General features: G+C 36.4%; 1 protein-coding gene across 7 annotated transcripts in view; it reads right to left on the bottom strand.

The window, feature by feature from the left end:
* ADGRB3 (adhesion G protein-coupled receptor B3) overlaps nt 1–15,875 on the bottom strand; it is an 806,266-nt gene that overhangs the window by 527,028 nt on the left and 263,363 nt on the right. For 5 of the 7 annotated variants that reach the window (XM_075861993.1, XM_075861997.1, XM_075861996.1 and 2 more), the window contains exon 3: nt 9,940–10,050. The exons of the other annotated variants lie outside the window; for them this stretch is intronic. In XM_075861993.1, the coding sequence (XP_075718108.1) occupies nt 9,940–10,050 (111 nt within the window). The remainder of the gene's footprint in view (nt 1–9,939; nt 10,051–15,875) is intronic. 7 annotated transcript variants of the gene reach the window in all.

Genomic DNA, 15,875 nt, shown 5'->3' with positions numbered 1-15,875 from the left:
AGAGATGCAAAGGAGCAAATTTTTAAACCCTGTTGCGGCATAGCAGTGGTTTCCAACCAGTGGCACGGGAGTCACATGTGGCTCGCCATAGGAAACCTGAGTTATAACCATATTCTCTTGCTACAATTTGACATCCACATTAACAATATTACAGACACATCCTATGCCAAGAAAAGTGCCAGTTTGGGTGGTGGAATACCAGTGTGTTAAATTAAAACTGAAATATTTACCTGCAAATTTAAATTTCATGATTTTGTATTTTTTCTACGTTTAATATGTTACTTTTTTTTTACTGAAATGTGGCTCCGTGCCATCAGTCAAAATTGAATGTGGCTCACAATGTATAAAAGGTTGGGGACCGCTGCAGTGCAGAGTGGAAAATTGCCTAAAGATATGCTCCATATTTAGTGTGTGCAACATTTACATCTACAGTCTAAATTTGGTTGTGCCAGCATGTATTCTAGAAGAGTTGTCACATATAACACATTGTGCCATATTTGCCAACATCAACTGTCAGCTAAGTAAACCACTTTGTAAATAAATACATTACATGGTTGATATTGAAAACGGTGACGATATTCAAATGCTGAACAGTTCAGCTGAGCTCCAATAATGCAGTGGGATAGTTTGTTTTGAAAAACGACCCTTTCATGAATGCAAACTACCAATGGGAATGCTGGGAGATTTAAGCTTCGACCCCTGTAGAACTATAAATGATGCTCTGGGCTACACTATAGAATGGATTCACACATGCAATTTTTGATGCAGTTGTTGCAGATTGTGATTCCGTTTTTTAGCCAAACACAGGAGTGGATACAGAAGAGAGAAGTAAAAGTCTTGTTTTTGTATTATTTCTTCATTTTGCATCCACTTTCGACTTTGGCTAAAAATAAAAATAGTGCACCAAAAACGACATGAAAATAGTAGGCTAACTAAGTACAAGATAAGTAATGCAATGTATGTACAAAGTTATTTAGCTTTTTTTTTTTTGCAGATTAATCTTTTATATAAACAATAAAATGGCATACAAAAATGGGTTTATGTCTATAAAGCAAATTTTCAAAAGGTTCAAAAAGTTTACCCAATAGAGTTGAATGATTACTAATATTTTTGTAAACTATATCCAAAAATTCAATATCCAAATCAACTTAAAGGGGTTATTCGTGACATGAATTTAATGGTCTATCCTCAGGATAGGCCATCAATATCTGATCGATGAGGGTCCGACTCTCTGCACCCCCGCCGAGCAGCTGTTTGAAGGGGCACTGCTTCTCCTTTATCGCTTACACAGCTCCATACTGCAAATATGCTGTCACATTTGTAGCGGCTGTGTACAGTTTTACAGCTTCCTCCCATTCAGCAACTACGAATGTGACGGCATTGGACAGTATGGAGCTGTATAAGCAATAAAGGGGGAGAAGCACTTGTCGGAATGCCTCTGCCCCTCTAAACAGCTGATCAGTGTCAGACCTTAAACGATCAGATATAGATAGTTTATGCTGAGCATATGAAATCAAACATATGCACACGGTTATAGGTTTATTCACATGGTTGTGTTACAGCTCTATATAAAAAAAAATAGGGCTTCAAATAAAGATGCAGGGAGCCTTGTCTGTACATATCAGACAGAAACATTTGTGGCATGCTCCATCGGATGCCATATGTGCAGGGGCCAGGTCAAAAATAATATATAATTTTTTATTATTATTATTATTATTATTATTATTATTAATAATAATTATTATTTTATTTTGTAACAGTTTTATTATATTATGTTTGCATTATTTCAGAGTTAGACTTTTCTAGGCTATATAAATACAGATTCTTCAAATTCATTGCATATTTTACATAACGTTGAAAGTGCCCTGTGCAAGTGATATAAGTGACACGTTGTATAAACAAAAATGATTACTGAATTTTTATACTTTTGACTGCTTTTGGCTGCAGAACAAGTAAAGCCTTGTAGGAGTAATATTAGAAGAGAAAGCTATTATACATTATGCACTAAAGCCTGTTGGCAAGAGAGCAGTACTACAAGCAAATGGTATATGAGGATGAACTGGTGTATTAGTGACTACAGAACTTTAGGAACAAATGTCTGAAAAGATTATAAAAATATGACATATAACTTGTGATTTCTAGATAAAGGGAACAGCAGACTTTATTTTTATAACAACAAGGTTGCCCAGTACAGCAAGAAAGTCTGACTTATCTTGAAATATACACCAATTTATAGCAATAATGCTCATACAAGAGAGATGATTAGATTGCATATTTTGAATAGTAACTATATATATATATATATATATATATATATATATATACCTGAGAAGCCACCCAACCATAGGGGCCACATTATTAGAATGTAATAAAGCTTTTAACGAGAAAAATCTATTTCCATACCCATCCCCCATGATACCAATTTTGGGGACAATATGTTTTTACCAGGGATAGAAGATCCCTTTTTAGGAAATGGAGGAAGAGAGGTATATATAGAGGGGTGTATTTCAGGAGAGATCAAATCTGGCTTTGCAAAGAACAAATTGTGCAGATAATAGACCCTTGCCCGTTAAGAATATAGAGAACAAATATTTTTTTTCGCAGGTCTGCCACAAACAAGAGAGTACAGAAAGCACTTTCTACTATCTATAGAATGTTGTCCATTCCAAACAGGGATACGGTGAGATATTTATGACTTCATGGGAACAAGAATGAGGTTTATAGCAGATCAAACAGATAAAACACATACACTAACTCACAAAACAAGTATCTGTATTAAAATACAAGAAACACAATATAAAATATCGGTGGTATCAGGTTCAGCTGAAAATTCACAGAATCCAAAAAACATACCCTGTTGGAGATGTGGAGAGGAGAATGAGTCACTGCTACATATATTTTGTGAATGTGGAAAGTTGAGAGTCTACCGGAGAGAAATAAGTAGTATAATAAGACTAGTAACAGAAGATGTGGGATTACTTGGGCCGGAGCTCGTCCTTCTGCATCACAGCAATATCCCACTTAAGCATTATAAAGATTTGCTTTTGAAGAATCTGATGTGTGATCTTGTGTGTTTGTTTGTTTGTTTGTTTGTTTATTTGTTTGTTTGTTTCGTTGGTTTGGTTTGTTTCTTTCTTTTCAGCTCAGATAGTAGGTAGAGGGTAGATAGGGAGATATAGTATGGGGGATATACATTTCTGTATAGGCTTAAAAGGGAATCCAGAGACAAAAGATACATTCAGGATCTTTAGAAGGTGAAGGGAAGGAAAATAGAAATAGTACATCTGATATATATTTGTATTGTATTTTTTTATTATTATCTGTATAAAGAAATAATTTGAAAAAACCCAGATATACATAAATATGCATATATATGCAGAGCCAGCTCTGGGAAACCTTGGCAGTGGCAAGGACCCACGGGGCTTGGATAGCCCAGTACAATCATGATAAATATGCTCTATGATTGTCAAGCCGAGGCCGTGGTGGACAGGACTTGATGTCAGTGTTGCCAATGGAAATCTATAAAAAACTCTGGAAAAAATAGAATGCTGGAATTTTTTTCTATTTTAAATTGTTATTTAAAGGCTATGTAAATCCTTGAAGGCATTTTTTTTTTCAATAAATCAATGTTTTATTTAATTTTTAACAACTTTTAAGTTGGGTTTTGTTTAAAAAAATGTGTTACCTTTTGAGATACAGCATAAATGTATCTTGAGTACATTTAAGCTGTATCTTGCGGTCAAACCCGAATCCTACAGGTATGCAGGACTGGTGTCTTAGATGAATGCTGGATCTGCATGTCTCTGACACTTAGGGCATGGCCAGACGTAGCGTAATTGCTCTGGAATTCCGCTGCGGACACTCCGCAGCGGAAATCCGCAGCGAAACCATTTTTCCATTGCCTTCCACAGCTTTTTAGTAGGGTTTGTTTGCACGTTGCAGACAATTCCGCTGCGGAGCATAGGCTGCGGTGCGGAATTTGGTGTCCGCAGCATACAATGGTTGTTGCGGACGTGTGGCGGACTGTTTGCGGACTCATTGCGGATTCTAAATTCCGCAATGAAGTCCGCAGATGTTATGTAGATGTTATGTGTGCTGCGGAGCGTATTGGTTTTACTAACATGACATTTCTTCATTCTGGCTGGACCTATGTATTTCTAGGTCTACAGCCAGACTGAGGAAGTTAATGGGGCTCCCATAATTACGGGTGACTACGTGTGTGCACCCATAATTACGGGGGACTACGTGTGTGCACCCATAATTACGGGCGACTACGTGTGTGCACCCGTAATTACGGGAGCGTTGCTAGGCGACGTCAGTAAATAGTCACTGTCCAGGGTGCTGAAAGAGTTAAGCGATCGGCAGTTACTGTTTCAGCACCCTGGACAGTGACTTCCGATCACAATATACATCAACCTGTAAAAAAAATAGAAGTTCATACTTACCGATAACTCCCTGCTTCTTCCTCCAGTCCGGCTTCCCAGGATGACATTTCAGTCTAAGTGACGGCTGCAGCCAATCACAGGCTGCAGCGGTCACATGGACTGCCGCATCATCCAGGGAGGTCGGGCTGGATGCCGAAAGAGGGACGCGTCACCAAGACAACGGCCGGTAAGTATGAAATTCTTTTACTTTCACTAGGGAAAGTGCTGTCCCTTCTCTCTATCCTGCACTGATTGAGAGAAGGGAAGTACTTTCACCTCAATACGCAACGGCTAGTCCGCATCAATTTAATGCCCATTTTGGGCAGAGCCGCAACAGAATCTGCAGCGCAGATGCGGACAGTTGCGGAAGAAATACGCCACGTCTGGGCATGCCCTTAGGATCCAGTTATAATCAATCACATCTAAGTTCAGTAACTTAGATGTTGTCGATAATATCTGTATCCTGTGTTTTAGAGACACACAGGATCAGGACTGACTGAAGCCATCAGTCCCGCTTACCTGACGGATTCGGCTTTCACCACAAGAGACAGCGTCTATGTCTACAGGATACATAGAAGCTGTATCTCAAAAAGTAAACTTTTTTTTGAATAAAATCAGAATTAAAGGTTGTTCAAAATAAAATAAAACATTGATTTGTTAAAAAGAAATTGCCTTCAAAAGGTGTACGTAGCCTTTAAAAGTACAGGAAACATTTTATTATGTAATTTATATATATATTGTTACTTTAAACACAACATAGTTTGTCCTTTTCTATATGTTCAGTTTTAAAGCCAAGTTTTAAACAATAGAAAGAAATTATCTGTTTGGTTTCTATGAGGAGCTCATCAATTAAAGGCAGTTTTCATACCTACAAAGGACCAGTGATTTTTACATTTTGACTTATTTGGGGAAAGCACCAAATCCAGATGTGTTATCCTTTCCATTATAGAAATCTCTCATGATAAATTCTATGACATAAACATTACCACACTGCTCTATACACATCTTTATGTTCAGTAAGTTATATTTTATGGAAATGACTCAACTGTTGAATTAATTCAGTAGGAAAAATGGTCTTACAATAAAATGTCAAGGTACTGAGAGACAGTAATGTGTCTGTGCATTATTTCCTGATTTCTGTGCTAGTGCATATATTTATATAATAAAAAACAATTTTATGTCACAGCTCTTTCACGCAGTAGACTAGGTTTATAGATACATTTCTATATATATTCGAATAGCACAACATTCTGCTTAGCCTTAATAGTAAAAACCTCAATTAGAAAAAAATATCTATTTTTAAAGCCACAATCATACGAGTGTTTTTGTTATATTTGCAGTATATTTGATTATTTGAAACTGAGCTCACATTTCATATATAATATGTTTTCAGTGTGTATCAGATTTTTCAATCAGCTTTCAATCTATTTTCAGGACCCAAAATATGCGTAAGAATTTTTGTTGGATCCTTTAAAAAAACTGATTCTGACAGAACTGATGGAAATTAATACATTTGGGCCTTAATTTTCATATTATAGAAATAAACAGAATCCTTCAAAACATACTTGTCTTTATATTTTTTTTTTTTTACAAATCACGCTTTTTCATTGATCTTCAAAACATCACAAAGGTTCATACATGGGCTAAAATGTAATATAATTTTTTTTCTATCTTAAATCTTTAACAAATGCAAAGCTACATGATGTGACCTGGCCTATTGGCTGGTCAATCTTAAAGGGGATTTTCCATAATCATTATTTATCACATATCCACAGGATAGGTGATAAATATCTGGTCAGTGGTGGTCTGAGCACTGGGAGCCGCACTGATCATGAGAAAGGGTTTACCTTGCCGTTCCTGGGAGCCCCATAGCAATTGGAGTGGTAGTATGCATGCTTGACCACCGCTCCATTTATTTCTATGGGGCTGTCATGCGCTATCTTCGGCAGCCCCATAGAAATGAATGGAGCGTGGCTGAGAATGTACACTACCTCTCCACTCCTATGGGGCACCAAGGAATGACTAGGCAAGCCCATTCTCATGATCGATGGGGGTCCCAGCGGTCAGACCACTACCGATCAGATATTTATCACCGATCCTGCAGATCAGTGATAAATATTGGTTATGGGAAAACCTCTTTAAGGAAAGATAACATTACAAGCTGCATGTAGTGATAATTTTACCTTCAACAAATGTTTCTGATTTGCCTTTGCGTATTTATGGTTTTATATGTGATATAAAGAAAAATATTGTATGAGTGTTATAAATATAATATATTATAAAATGGTAAAAAACGGGTATTCTTTTTTTATCTTACTAATAAATATGGTAGCTCATGGGTAATATTTTTATCTTACTAATACAAAAAGAAGAAAAAAGAAAAACAAGTTGCTCACTCACTCAATTCCAGCACATAGCCACACAACATTTCTATCCTCATTTTGGGATAGTGGCTGGCGACATGCAAATTGTTCCTTTATGCCCTTGGTGCCTTTGATTCTTGATGCAGTGATGACCACCAAGTTTATAAAGAATTTTTTTTCCATCAACTGTCCCAAAATAAGGATTCATTTCCTTGTTGTACCTTCGGATTTAAGAACGTCTTGTTGTGTTCCAAATTGCTTGTCACTGGCCTGTTTGGTTCCTCTTAACCCATTTTACTTTAATTTTGTTGCTTATCTTTTTATAAAGAACTTCATTTTTACTTTTACCACTTCAAAAGGTATTTGAATGTTTATAATAATGCATAGATCATTTTTTTACAAGTTAAGAACTAACTAAGCACACCAGCATATTAAGGCTCTGGACAACTGTTATGGGGCCTTACTGTAGCTCCATATGCCTCTCATAAGGAGCAGGACAACTCCTTAATATGACTTTGTACGGAGCACACGTGCCAGCCCTCGGAGCATCTACAGTATGGAGCCGCATGTGATGCAGTACACCTTATAGGCACACAAGTCTGCCTTAGAAGAACAGAATAAGTCATAAAAGTATTTATATGAATGACTATTACACCATTAAAAACAAAAAATATAAATTCCTTGTTTAGGCATACGACTACATGGTTTAGCTGCAAATTAGCTGAAAACCAAATGTCCGCAAATTATGTTTGTCAAAAGTCTGTATCTGTTATCTTAAGCTCAGTCTTCGGAACCATTTCTGTTCATAATTAGAAATTAATTCTAGTTCTATCGGTAAGTAAAATGGCACTTTAAATAAATCATTGAATTAGAAGAGAAGGGAGGAGAAGAGAACTTTTTTAAATGTTTACTCATGGACTAAACCAATAGTTTTGCACCAGAGTTGTGCACTGTACAGACAGAGAATGTCGCATGAAATTTTTTTTTTCCTGTCTGGCTAAGGGAGATGTCTTGTGAAAAAAAGGAAATGAAGCTACTTGTGACAAAAACTGTTGTAACAGAAAACTATGGGATCTGTTTTGTGATATCTTCCATCCATGTGAGATTTTGGACTTAGCAGGAGGGAAATGCAACAGGAAGACTGTACATGAGAACTCTGAAACAATTTATCAGTTTCTAGTTTTACAGCAGATTGGGCTGATGTTTCTTTTTGGTTTATTAGAAAAATAATTATTTTTTCAATATATTTGTGGTCCTTTATATCCTGAGGGACATATATTTCTTTATTCTCTACTTTAATAGCAGTAACATATTGGCTGGATTTTGCTGGTAAATTTCATCAGAACTTGCCAGCAGTTTTCCTGATACCTGGACTTAAGAGTAAGCTTGTGAGTATTTAAGTAAATGAGTATATGAGTATATATGTATATTATATGAGTATGTATGCATGTGGGTATGCATGTGTGTATGTATGTATGTATGTATGTATGTATGTATGTATGTATGTATGTATACTTCTAAGCACAACCATTGTGCATTCATTATGTGTAATGGAGCTTAGCAGAGATACACAATGTCTTCTTGCTCAGTTGACTACTAGTCGCCATGTAATTGCCATTGTCAATTTGGAGCACATTAAAAACTTCAAATACTAATATTGATACCATGGCCCCATTGACATATTTAAATGAAAAAATTAAAGCTATGATATAGTGTTTTAAGATGAAAAAGAATTGACAAGAGATCGGGGGAGGGCTCCTTGCTCTCTCACAAAACTTACAGATATCTGTGAAGTGCTTAGTGATAGTAACAGAAACACAGTACTCTCACCATGAGAATCACTGTCCAAGCAAAGACAACCAAAAATATAGGTACAGAAACAGGTGAAAAATGTAAGTAAATCAGCATATTTGACCCACTTCCCAATCTACATCTAATCATTTTTTGTTTTCACAGATAAAAAAAATATACATATTTTTTAAAAAATCTGGTTATTATATTCTTTATATTTAACAACAGCAAATAAGATCTGGACAATTATAACATGCTAAAAATCCATAATTCAACATCATAAGATCATTTAGAAAAGACATGAACCTAATTGTTAGTAGAAATGAGAAATAGTACATGTATGAAGGAAAAATAGGAACTCTGCAATCATGTAGTGTATGTCTAATCTCGGTGGTTGTTACAGCTGCCTACGTTCTGACATATTTCATTTACTCGATGAAAGAATAAGAAGGAATTTGCCATCTGTTAATTGAGAGCATGATTTTAATATCTAATATATAAGTTATATGCCATAACCCTTTCAGTGCTAGATAATTCCCCCAGATAGAGTTTAACAGAAAAATGTATCTGTGTATGCATACAAAATGAAACAAATTCATCACAGCAGTTTTACTCTTTAAATCCATAAAAAAAAACATAAAACTACAAAACATAAAATGCCAGATGCGTGAAAAAACTACTTGTAACATTCACAAATATGATGTGAAATCTTGAATTAATCATTCAAAATTTGCTTACATTAATTGACTTCCGATGCATTATATTTTATGTTATCCATATACATTATGTATAACATTTTCAATGTAAAAAACAATAGTACAGTATTGGGCACAAAGAAAAAAAATGAAAAAAACTGAAACCTACACTGTTCATATATTTTAAGGGGATGAAAAGTTTTGAATACATATTTGTGAATGCTAAGAGATGTCTTTTCATGTTAGATCAACTTGCTTTTTAAGTCCACTGGCTCTTCTTTATTAGCTTTTCACTTACAGATGTACCATATTTTTCTGCACCGGTCAGCATGACCATTATATTAAAGAACTCGTTTAAAAAAGGATGTGTTACCAAAAGAGGTCAATAAGTATCTTAGCTGGGAAGTGCAGATAGATCTGTTACATCTGTATGTTTAAAGGGACAGCAGAACAGCAGGGTTAGTTAGCCACACTTGCAATGGATGTGTGCTGTCTACTTTGCAGCTACTTGATTTATGGAACTGTAACTGGTGAAAAAATAAATGATTAAAAAAAAAATGTATCAGCTTAGAAAAAAACTGACAAATATGCAGAGGATTATGGAAGCATGCAGTGATTTCGCTAAAATTGATAACAGTAAGTAGAAAAATGTAACTAACGTATTACCAGTTTGTGCCATAAATTTAGCAGCATCAGCTTGTTCCTGGGTGACCCTTTTCTCATGAACAGATCTTGGTCGCTGACTTTTAATTGTATGATCTCCAATCAATCCAAATTCTAAAGACAGAATAAAGGTTTATGAGAGCTTGTGTGTAGACATTTCTTAAAACAGCACTCATGTCTCATGCAATCTAAACCTAAACATACTTCCATTGGAGTAATACAGTCTGCATAATATATAATGCAAGTCACATAGAAAATGTATTGTTACTGTTTATAGAAGATAATTAATCAAAGGCAACATTTAATGGAAATTTTCCATCATGATAACTGTCACATATATATTTATATAAAGCAAGCAATAGTTAATGTAAGCATTATGAGCATATGTATAATATGCAGAGATAATGAACAATATGTGAATCAATTTTTGCATCTAATGTTATATCAATGTTCAATTCAGGGACAAGAAACATGTGGCTTAAGTATTATGGACTCATGAATATAGAGATGAAAGCTTTAAAATCAAATTCTAATATATATGATGGAAATATCAGTTGATGTCCCTATACCAACATTAAGTAAACATTAAACTGTGAGTGTAGGATAGAACATATTCACAAAAAGTCCCCAAGAGTGCTTAAAAACCATAGCAGCAGATCATGCTCTTGCTAGGGGCCTTACAAGGAGGGAACGCAACCATGGTTGGGCTCATCGACTCTACTACTGAGTAGCAAAAACTTGTGCAGAGCTCTTTTTCCAAAGGAACTGTAGTGTACACAAGCAATGGTGTGGGGAATAAGCCTACAGGTCATGGAAAGAGCATGGGGAGTGGGGAACAAAAACTATGCCTTTTGTCCTAGGTGGCAAAACCCTGACCCCCTCTTAATTTACACCACTTGTGTGTAACTGCTATCCTAAAGAGAAGCCTTAGTTTGAAATGAATTTTCTTAATATTGATTATGTTAAAGAAGTTGTCTCATCAGAGGCAACACATTTCAGAATGCGGCCCTTCACTCCTGGCACCCATGGCAAAAAACTGATTTTGCGATGGGAAACCACGGCCAGCCAGGTGTTTTTCCTGCAGCTGCTTCTGCTGGGAAAATGTAGAACTACATGTAGTACAGGGACGGTTAGAGTCCGCCAGTACTCCTTCAGAGAAGCCACTCTGTACTGTCTCAGAGGAGTGTCCTGAGCAGGGGACACCCCTCTATGATGTCTATATGTCCTAATAGAGCATATGGAGAGCTGTTGTCTTTATGAGGCAACCCCTTTAAAGGGTAACTAAACATTCAAAAACTTCTGACATAGTGACATGTCAGAAGTGGGTGGGGTCCGAGCACTGAGACCCCCACCAATCACTAAAACGAAGCAGCGGAAGAACTTGTGTGAGCGTTGAGCCACTTCATTTCTGTTCGGCTTTTTCCGCAAAATAGACTTAATAGACTTTCTATTGAGCCCGTACACTGTTACATTGATTTCCATCACAATTATTGTAACAATGTCAATCTGTTATGATTACTTCACATCATCCCCTATATAGTCAGAATAAGCTGAGTAACTCAAGTGGTCATCTTATTGATGGCCTCTGCAGGCCTATGGAAGGGAATGGGACCTCACTGCAATCCTGGTTCATTCCTACCTCGTAAATGATTTGTAAAGTATGAAATATCAAAATATAGAATTCTCTCATATGGTTAATTTTAAGGAAAAGTTAATAGTACAAAATGATTCCAATTAATTTAATGTAGGGAGTACATGCCATAATAAATGGCATTTCCATTAATGTATTTGTTTAAATGTTCAAGCTATGGAATTTATGGAAATGTTTATATTATGAGGGAGTTTTGTTTAACAGAAATAAAGAAATAAGCCATAGGGTTGCAATGCAAAAAGAGGTTTATGCCAAATACATAGGAGAGTGCATGCTGCAAAGCAAATAGTCTACAAAAAAGAACAAAAATTATAGAAACAGCTTTTGTGTTATTTTGAATGACAAACAACATTGCATATCAATGCATTTATAAATAATTATCTTGGGGAAATTATCACCATGGTGTTAATTGTTGGTTTGTTGATGCTAATATTACACTAGGATGAAAAATAATTAACTGTTTCAATTAAAAAAGTGCATTTGTTATGTTTGTGGAAAATAACAGTTTGTGACTAATGTCATTTACATTCTTAGATGCTACATAAAAATGCTCTTGTATAAAACACAGAAATACTTGTACAATAAATATTGTACAGTTTAGCCAAAATCTGGCAGCTGAAGATTATCAAGATATTGTAAGATATTGTACAACCTCAGTGTTTCCCTCTGGTCCCCCGATGATTGCTGCAAATAGCTTGTGGCTTCCCCCCCATAGGGAAACACTGAGGCTACAAAACAGATGTGGTAACCCACAATTTTACCTTCAGTCCTAGCCTGAGTGTATGAGACACAGAATAAAAACTGTGTGTCTTCACTGACAAACTGGCAAGAAATTAACAGTGAATTTTAATTTCTCCCATTGTCACTAGTTGCCATAACCTAAGGTGAATCTATATAACATTCCTTTGCTGGATTTTCTCTCTGATCTCTCCAAAAAAATACAGTAAAACTAAAAATATATATATATACTTACATAGTTATTCTAGCTAAAGAAGTAGGAAGTTGCAGCATCTTAAATCCTCACTTTCATTGGACTGGGAGTGCTGTCAGCATCTAGTGTTTGTTGGAGAAATGCAAATCTCCGCATTCGATACATGGGCATAAGTACCAAAGAGGCAACACATGTGGCTGCTCTAGAGCACCTGGTTATAGATGGCCTAAAATTTTCTGATCCTATCCTATTTGCTATTAGGTGATAAGAATTTATGATGGACGTCTTTCTCCATAGGCACTGCAGTTGGCAAACAAGAGAGGGGGAGTCTGCCCAATAGTCATTGAAAGGCGATGGGGAGGGCAAACAAGCACCAAGCCCTTCTGTCCTGGATGGCGTTACTAATGACATTTTGTTTCTTTGCTATGGGACCCCTTTCCTTTTTGTTTGCCTCCTACATGGTGATCTGCTTGTGTCAGCCACAGCCCATAGCTACTTTTGATATACAAGGCCCATTATATTTATTCATAGAAAATAGGAGACCCAAATTGTTATTCATAATAACTTTTATAATCCCTTATTTCCCTTCATAGTTCCCTAAAGGGGAATGTAAAACATGGATATTTTAATTTTAGTTGCCAAATATGTATATGGCTCTACTTTCATTTTGTCTCTTTTATTTATATTTTTACTAGGAAAAATATTGTAGATGCTAATTAACCTTTACAAAACATAGTGTATTTAAAAAACATACATGTAAATATATATATTTATATATATATATATGTAAAAGCAGTATAAGCATATATACGTTCATAGGATATAGCCATGGTAAACCAACTAAAAATGCTGACAGCATTCAGAGAACTGAAGAATGGTGCAAAGAAAAATACGATTATTAGAACAAAATCTATTGTATACTCCTCGATTGGCTAATTCTAATCAATAATTTAATTTCTTAACTACAATATCCGAACAAAAGTATGTGGACAATTCTCCTAATTGTTCGGGTGCTTCAGTTATACCAATTACAAACAGATACATAAAACCTAGCACAATGTAATGAAATCTCCATAGACAAAAATGACTAGTAGCTCAGTGACTTTAAATGTGCCGCTGTCATAAGATGCTACCTTTGCCTCAAGTCACTTAAAGAAATTTATGATCTGCAGATCTACCCCGAATAACTGTAAGTGCTATTATTGTGAGGTGGAAGCATCTAAAAGTAACAACAACCATGGTAGACCATGCAAACTCACAAAGCAGGAGTTGCTGAGTGCTGAAGCGCCCGGCCATGTTAAAGTCACCAAAATCAAGCTCCAAACTGACAGTGGAAGTAACATCAGCACAAGGATCGTGCATTGGGAATGACATGAAATGGGTTTTCATGGTCGAGCAGCTTCACACAAACCGAATATCACCATGCGCAATACCAAGCATTGACTGGAGTGGTGTAAGCATCCCCACCACCACTGGACTATAGAGCAAAAGAACCATGATCCCTGGAGTAATGAATCAGGTTTCACTATCTGGAAGTCTGATTGGAAAATATGGATGTGACAAATACCAGAAGCACTCTACCTACCGGAAAATGTATAGTGCATTGTGCAGAGGGATAATGGTCTGGGGCTATATTTCAGGGTTTTGGCTAGGCTCCTTATTTCTAGTAAAGTGTAATGTTAATGCTACAACCTAACTAATTTAAGACAATTGTATGCTTCCAAGTTTGTGGCATCACCTTGATGAACGCCCATGCATGTTTCAGCATGACTGTGCCCCTATACACAACGTGCGGACCATAAAGACACGGTTTGACGAGTTTAGTGCGGAGTAACTTGAGTGGCTTACACAAATCCCTGGCCTCAACCCAATCAAGCATGTTTTTAATTAATTACAATGCTGAATGTGAGCCGGACTCTCCTGACCAACATCAGTGCATGACCTCACAATTGCTCTTTTGGCTGAATGAGCACAAATTCCCACAGACACACTTGTAACTAATTTGTAAAACCTTCCCAGAAGAGAGGAGGCTGTTAAAGAAGCAAAGGGGTCCAAATTATATATCAACACCCTTGGTTTTGAAATGGGATATCCAACAAACTCATTTAGGTTTGATGGTATTGTGTCCACATACTTCCTTTATTAATATTTATGGTAAAATACCTTACTATGTTTTGACATTTTTCATAATATACCTTGTTTTTACTACCTCTGTGTCACACTTATCACTAAATCATTTTAATATGTCATCCGAGGTAATCAGCACAAGAAGCTTATAATGCTGCTGACCCGAACTCATTCAAATCTTGTAAAGAAACTATTAAGGGCATAGACCATAAAGAGCCATTCCACCTAGAATGTGTTTATACTTCTATCAAATGAGCATAAATATATGTGAGTACAACTTTATAGAGAATTAAAAAAGAACAAGAGATATTTCCTTGGTTATTTTTTTTTCTACTTAGAGGAATGGAGCCAAATTCAAATATTTCTAAATCTGGACAGTCATTTCACTAGGTTTAGATGTTCCTCATCGCCTCTCAATACTGTGTGGGGCAAGGCAATAGTACTTTTAAATTGCTTAAACTGATCTATAAATATTAAAACCATAAAAAAGAACTAAAAATATTCTAATCACTATTAGGGTATGTTCACACGGCCTATTTACGGACGTAAATCGGGCGTTATTGCCCCGAATTACGCCCGAAAATAGCGCCTCAATAGCGCTGACAAACATCTGCCCATTGAAAGCAATGGGCAGACGTTTGTCTGTTCACACGAGGCGTATATTTACGCGCCCCTGTCAAAAGACGGCGCGTAAATAGACGCCCGCGTCAAAGAAGTGACCTGTCACTTCTTTGGCCGTAATTAGAGCCGTTATTCATTGACTCCAATGAATAGCAGCGCTAATTACGCCCGTAATTGACGCGGCGTTCAAGCGCCTGCACATGCCGGTACGGCTGAAATTACGGGGATGTTTTCAGGCTGAAACATCCCCGTAATTTCAGCCGTAACGGACGCCCTCGTGTGAACATACCATTAATAATATACAGGGTGGGCCATTTATATGGATACACCTAAATAAAATGAGAATGGTTGGTGATATTAACTTCCTGTTTGTGGCACATTAGTATATGGGAGGGGGGAAACTTTTCAAGCTGGGTGTTGACCATGGTGGCCATTTTGAAGTCGGCCATTTTGTATCCAACTTTAGTTTTTTCAATGGGAAGAGGGTCATGTGACACATGAAACTTATCGAGAATTTCACAAGAAAAACAATGGTGTGCTTGGTTTAACGTTACTTTATTCTTTCATGCGTTATTTACAAGTTTCTGACCACTTATAAAATGTGTTCAA

Source organism: Rhinoderma darwinii, chromosome 4 (genome assembly GCF_050947455.1).
Source record: "Rhinoderma darwinii isolate aRhiDar2 chromosome 4, aRhiDar2.hap1, whole genome shotgun sequence".
NCBI classification, from domain to species: domain Eukaryota; kingdom Metazoa; phylum Chordata; class Amphibia; order Anura; family Rhinodermatidae; genus Rhinoderma; species Rhinoderma darwinii.
This window is presented reverse-complemented; position numbering and strand designations above follow the sequence as displayed.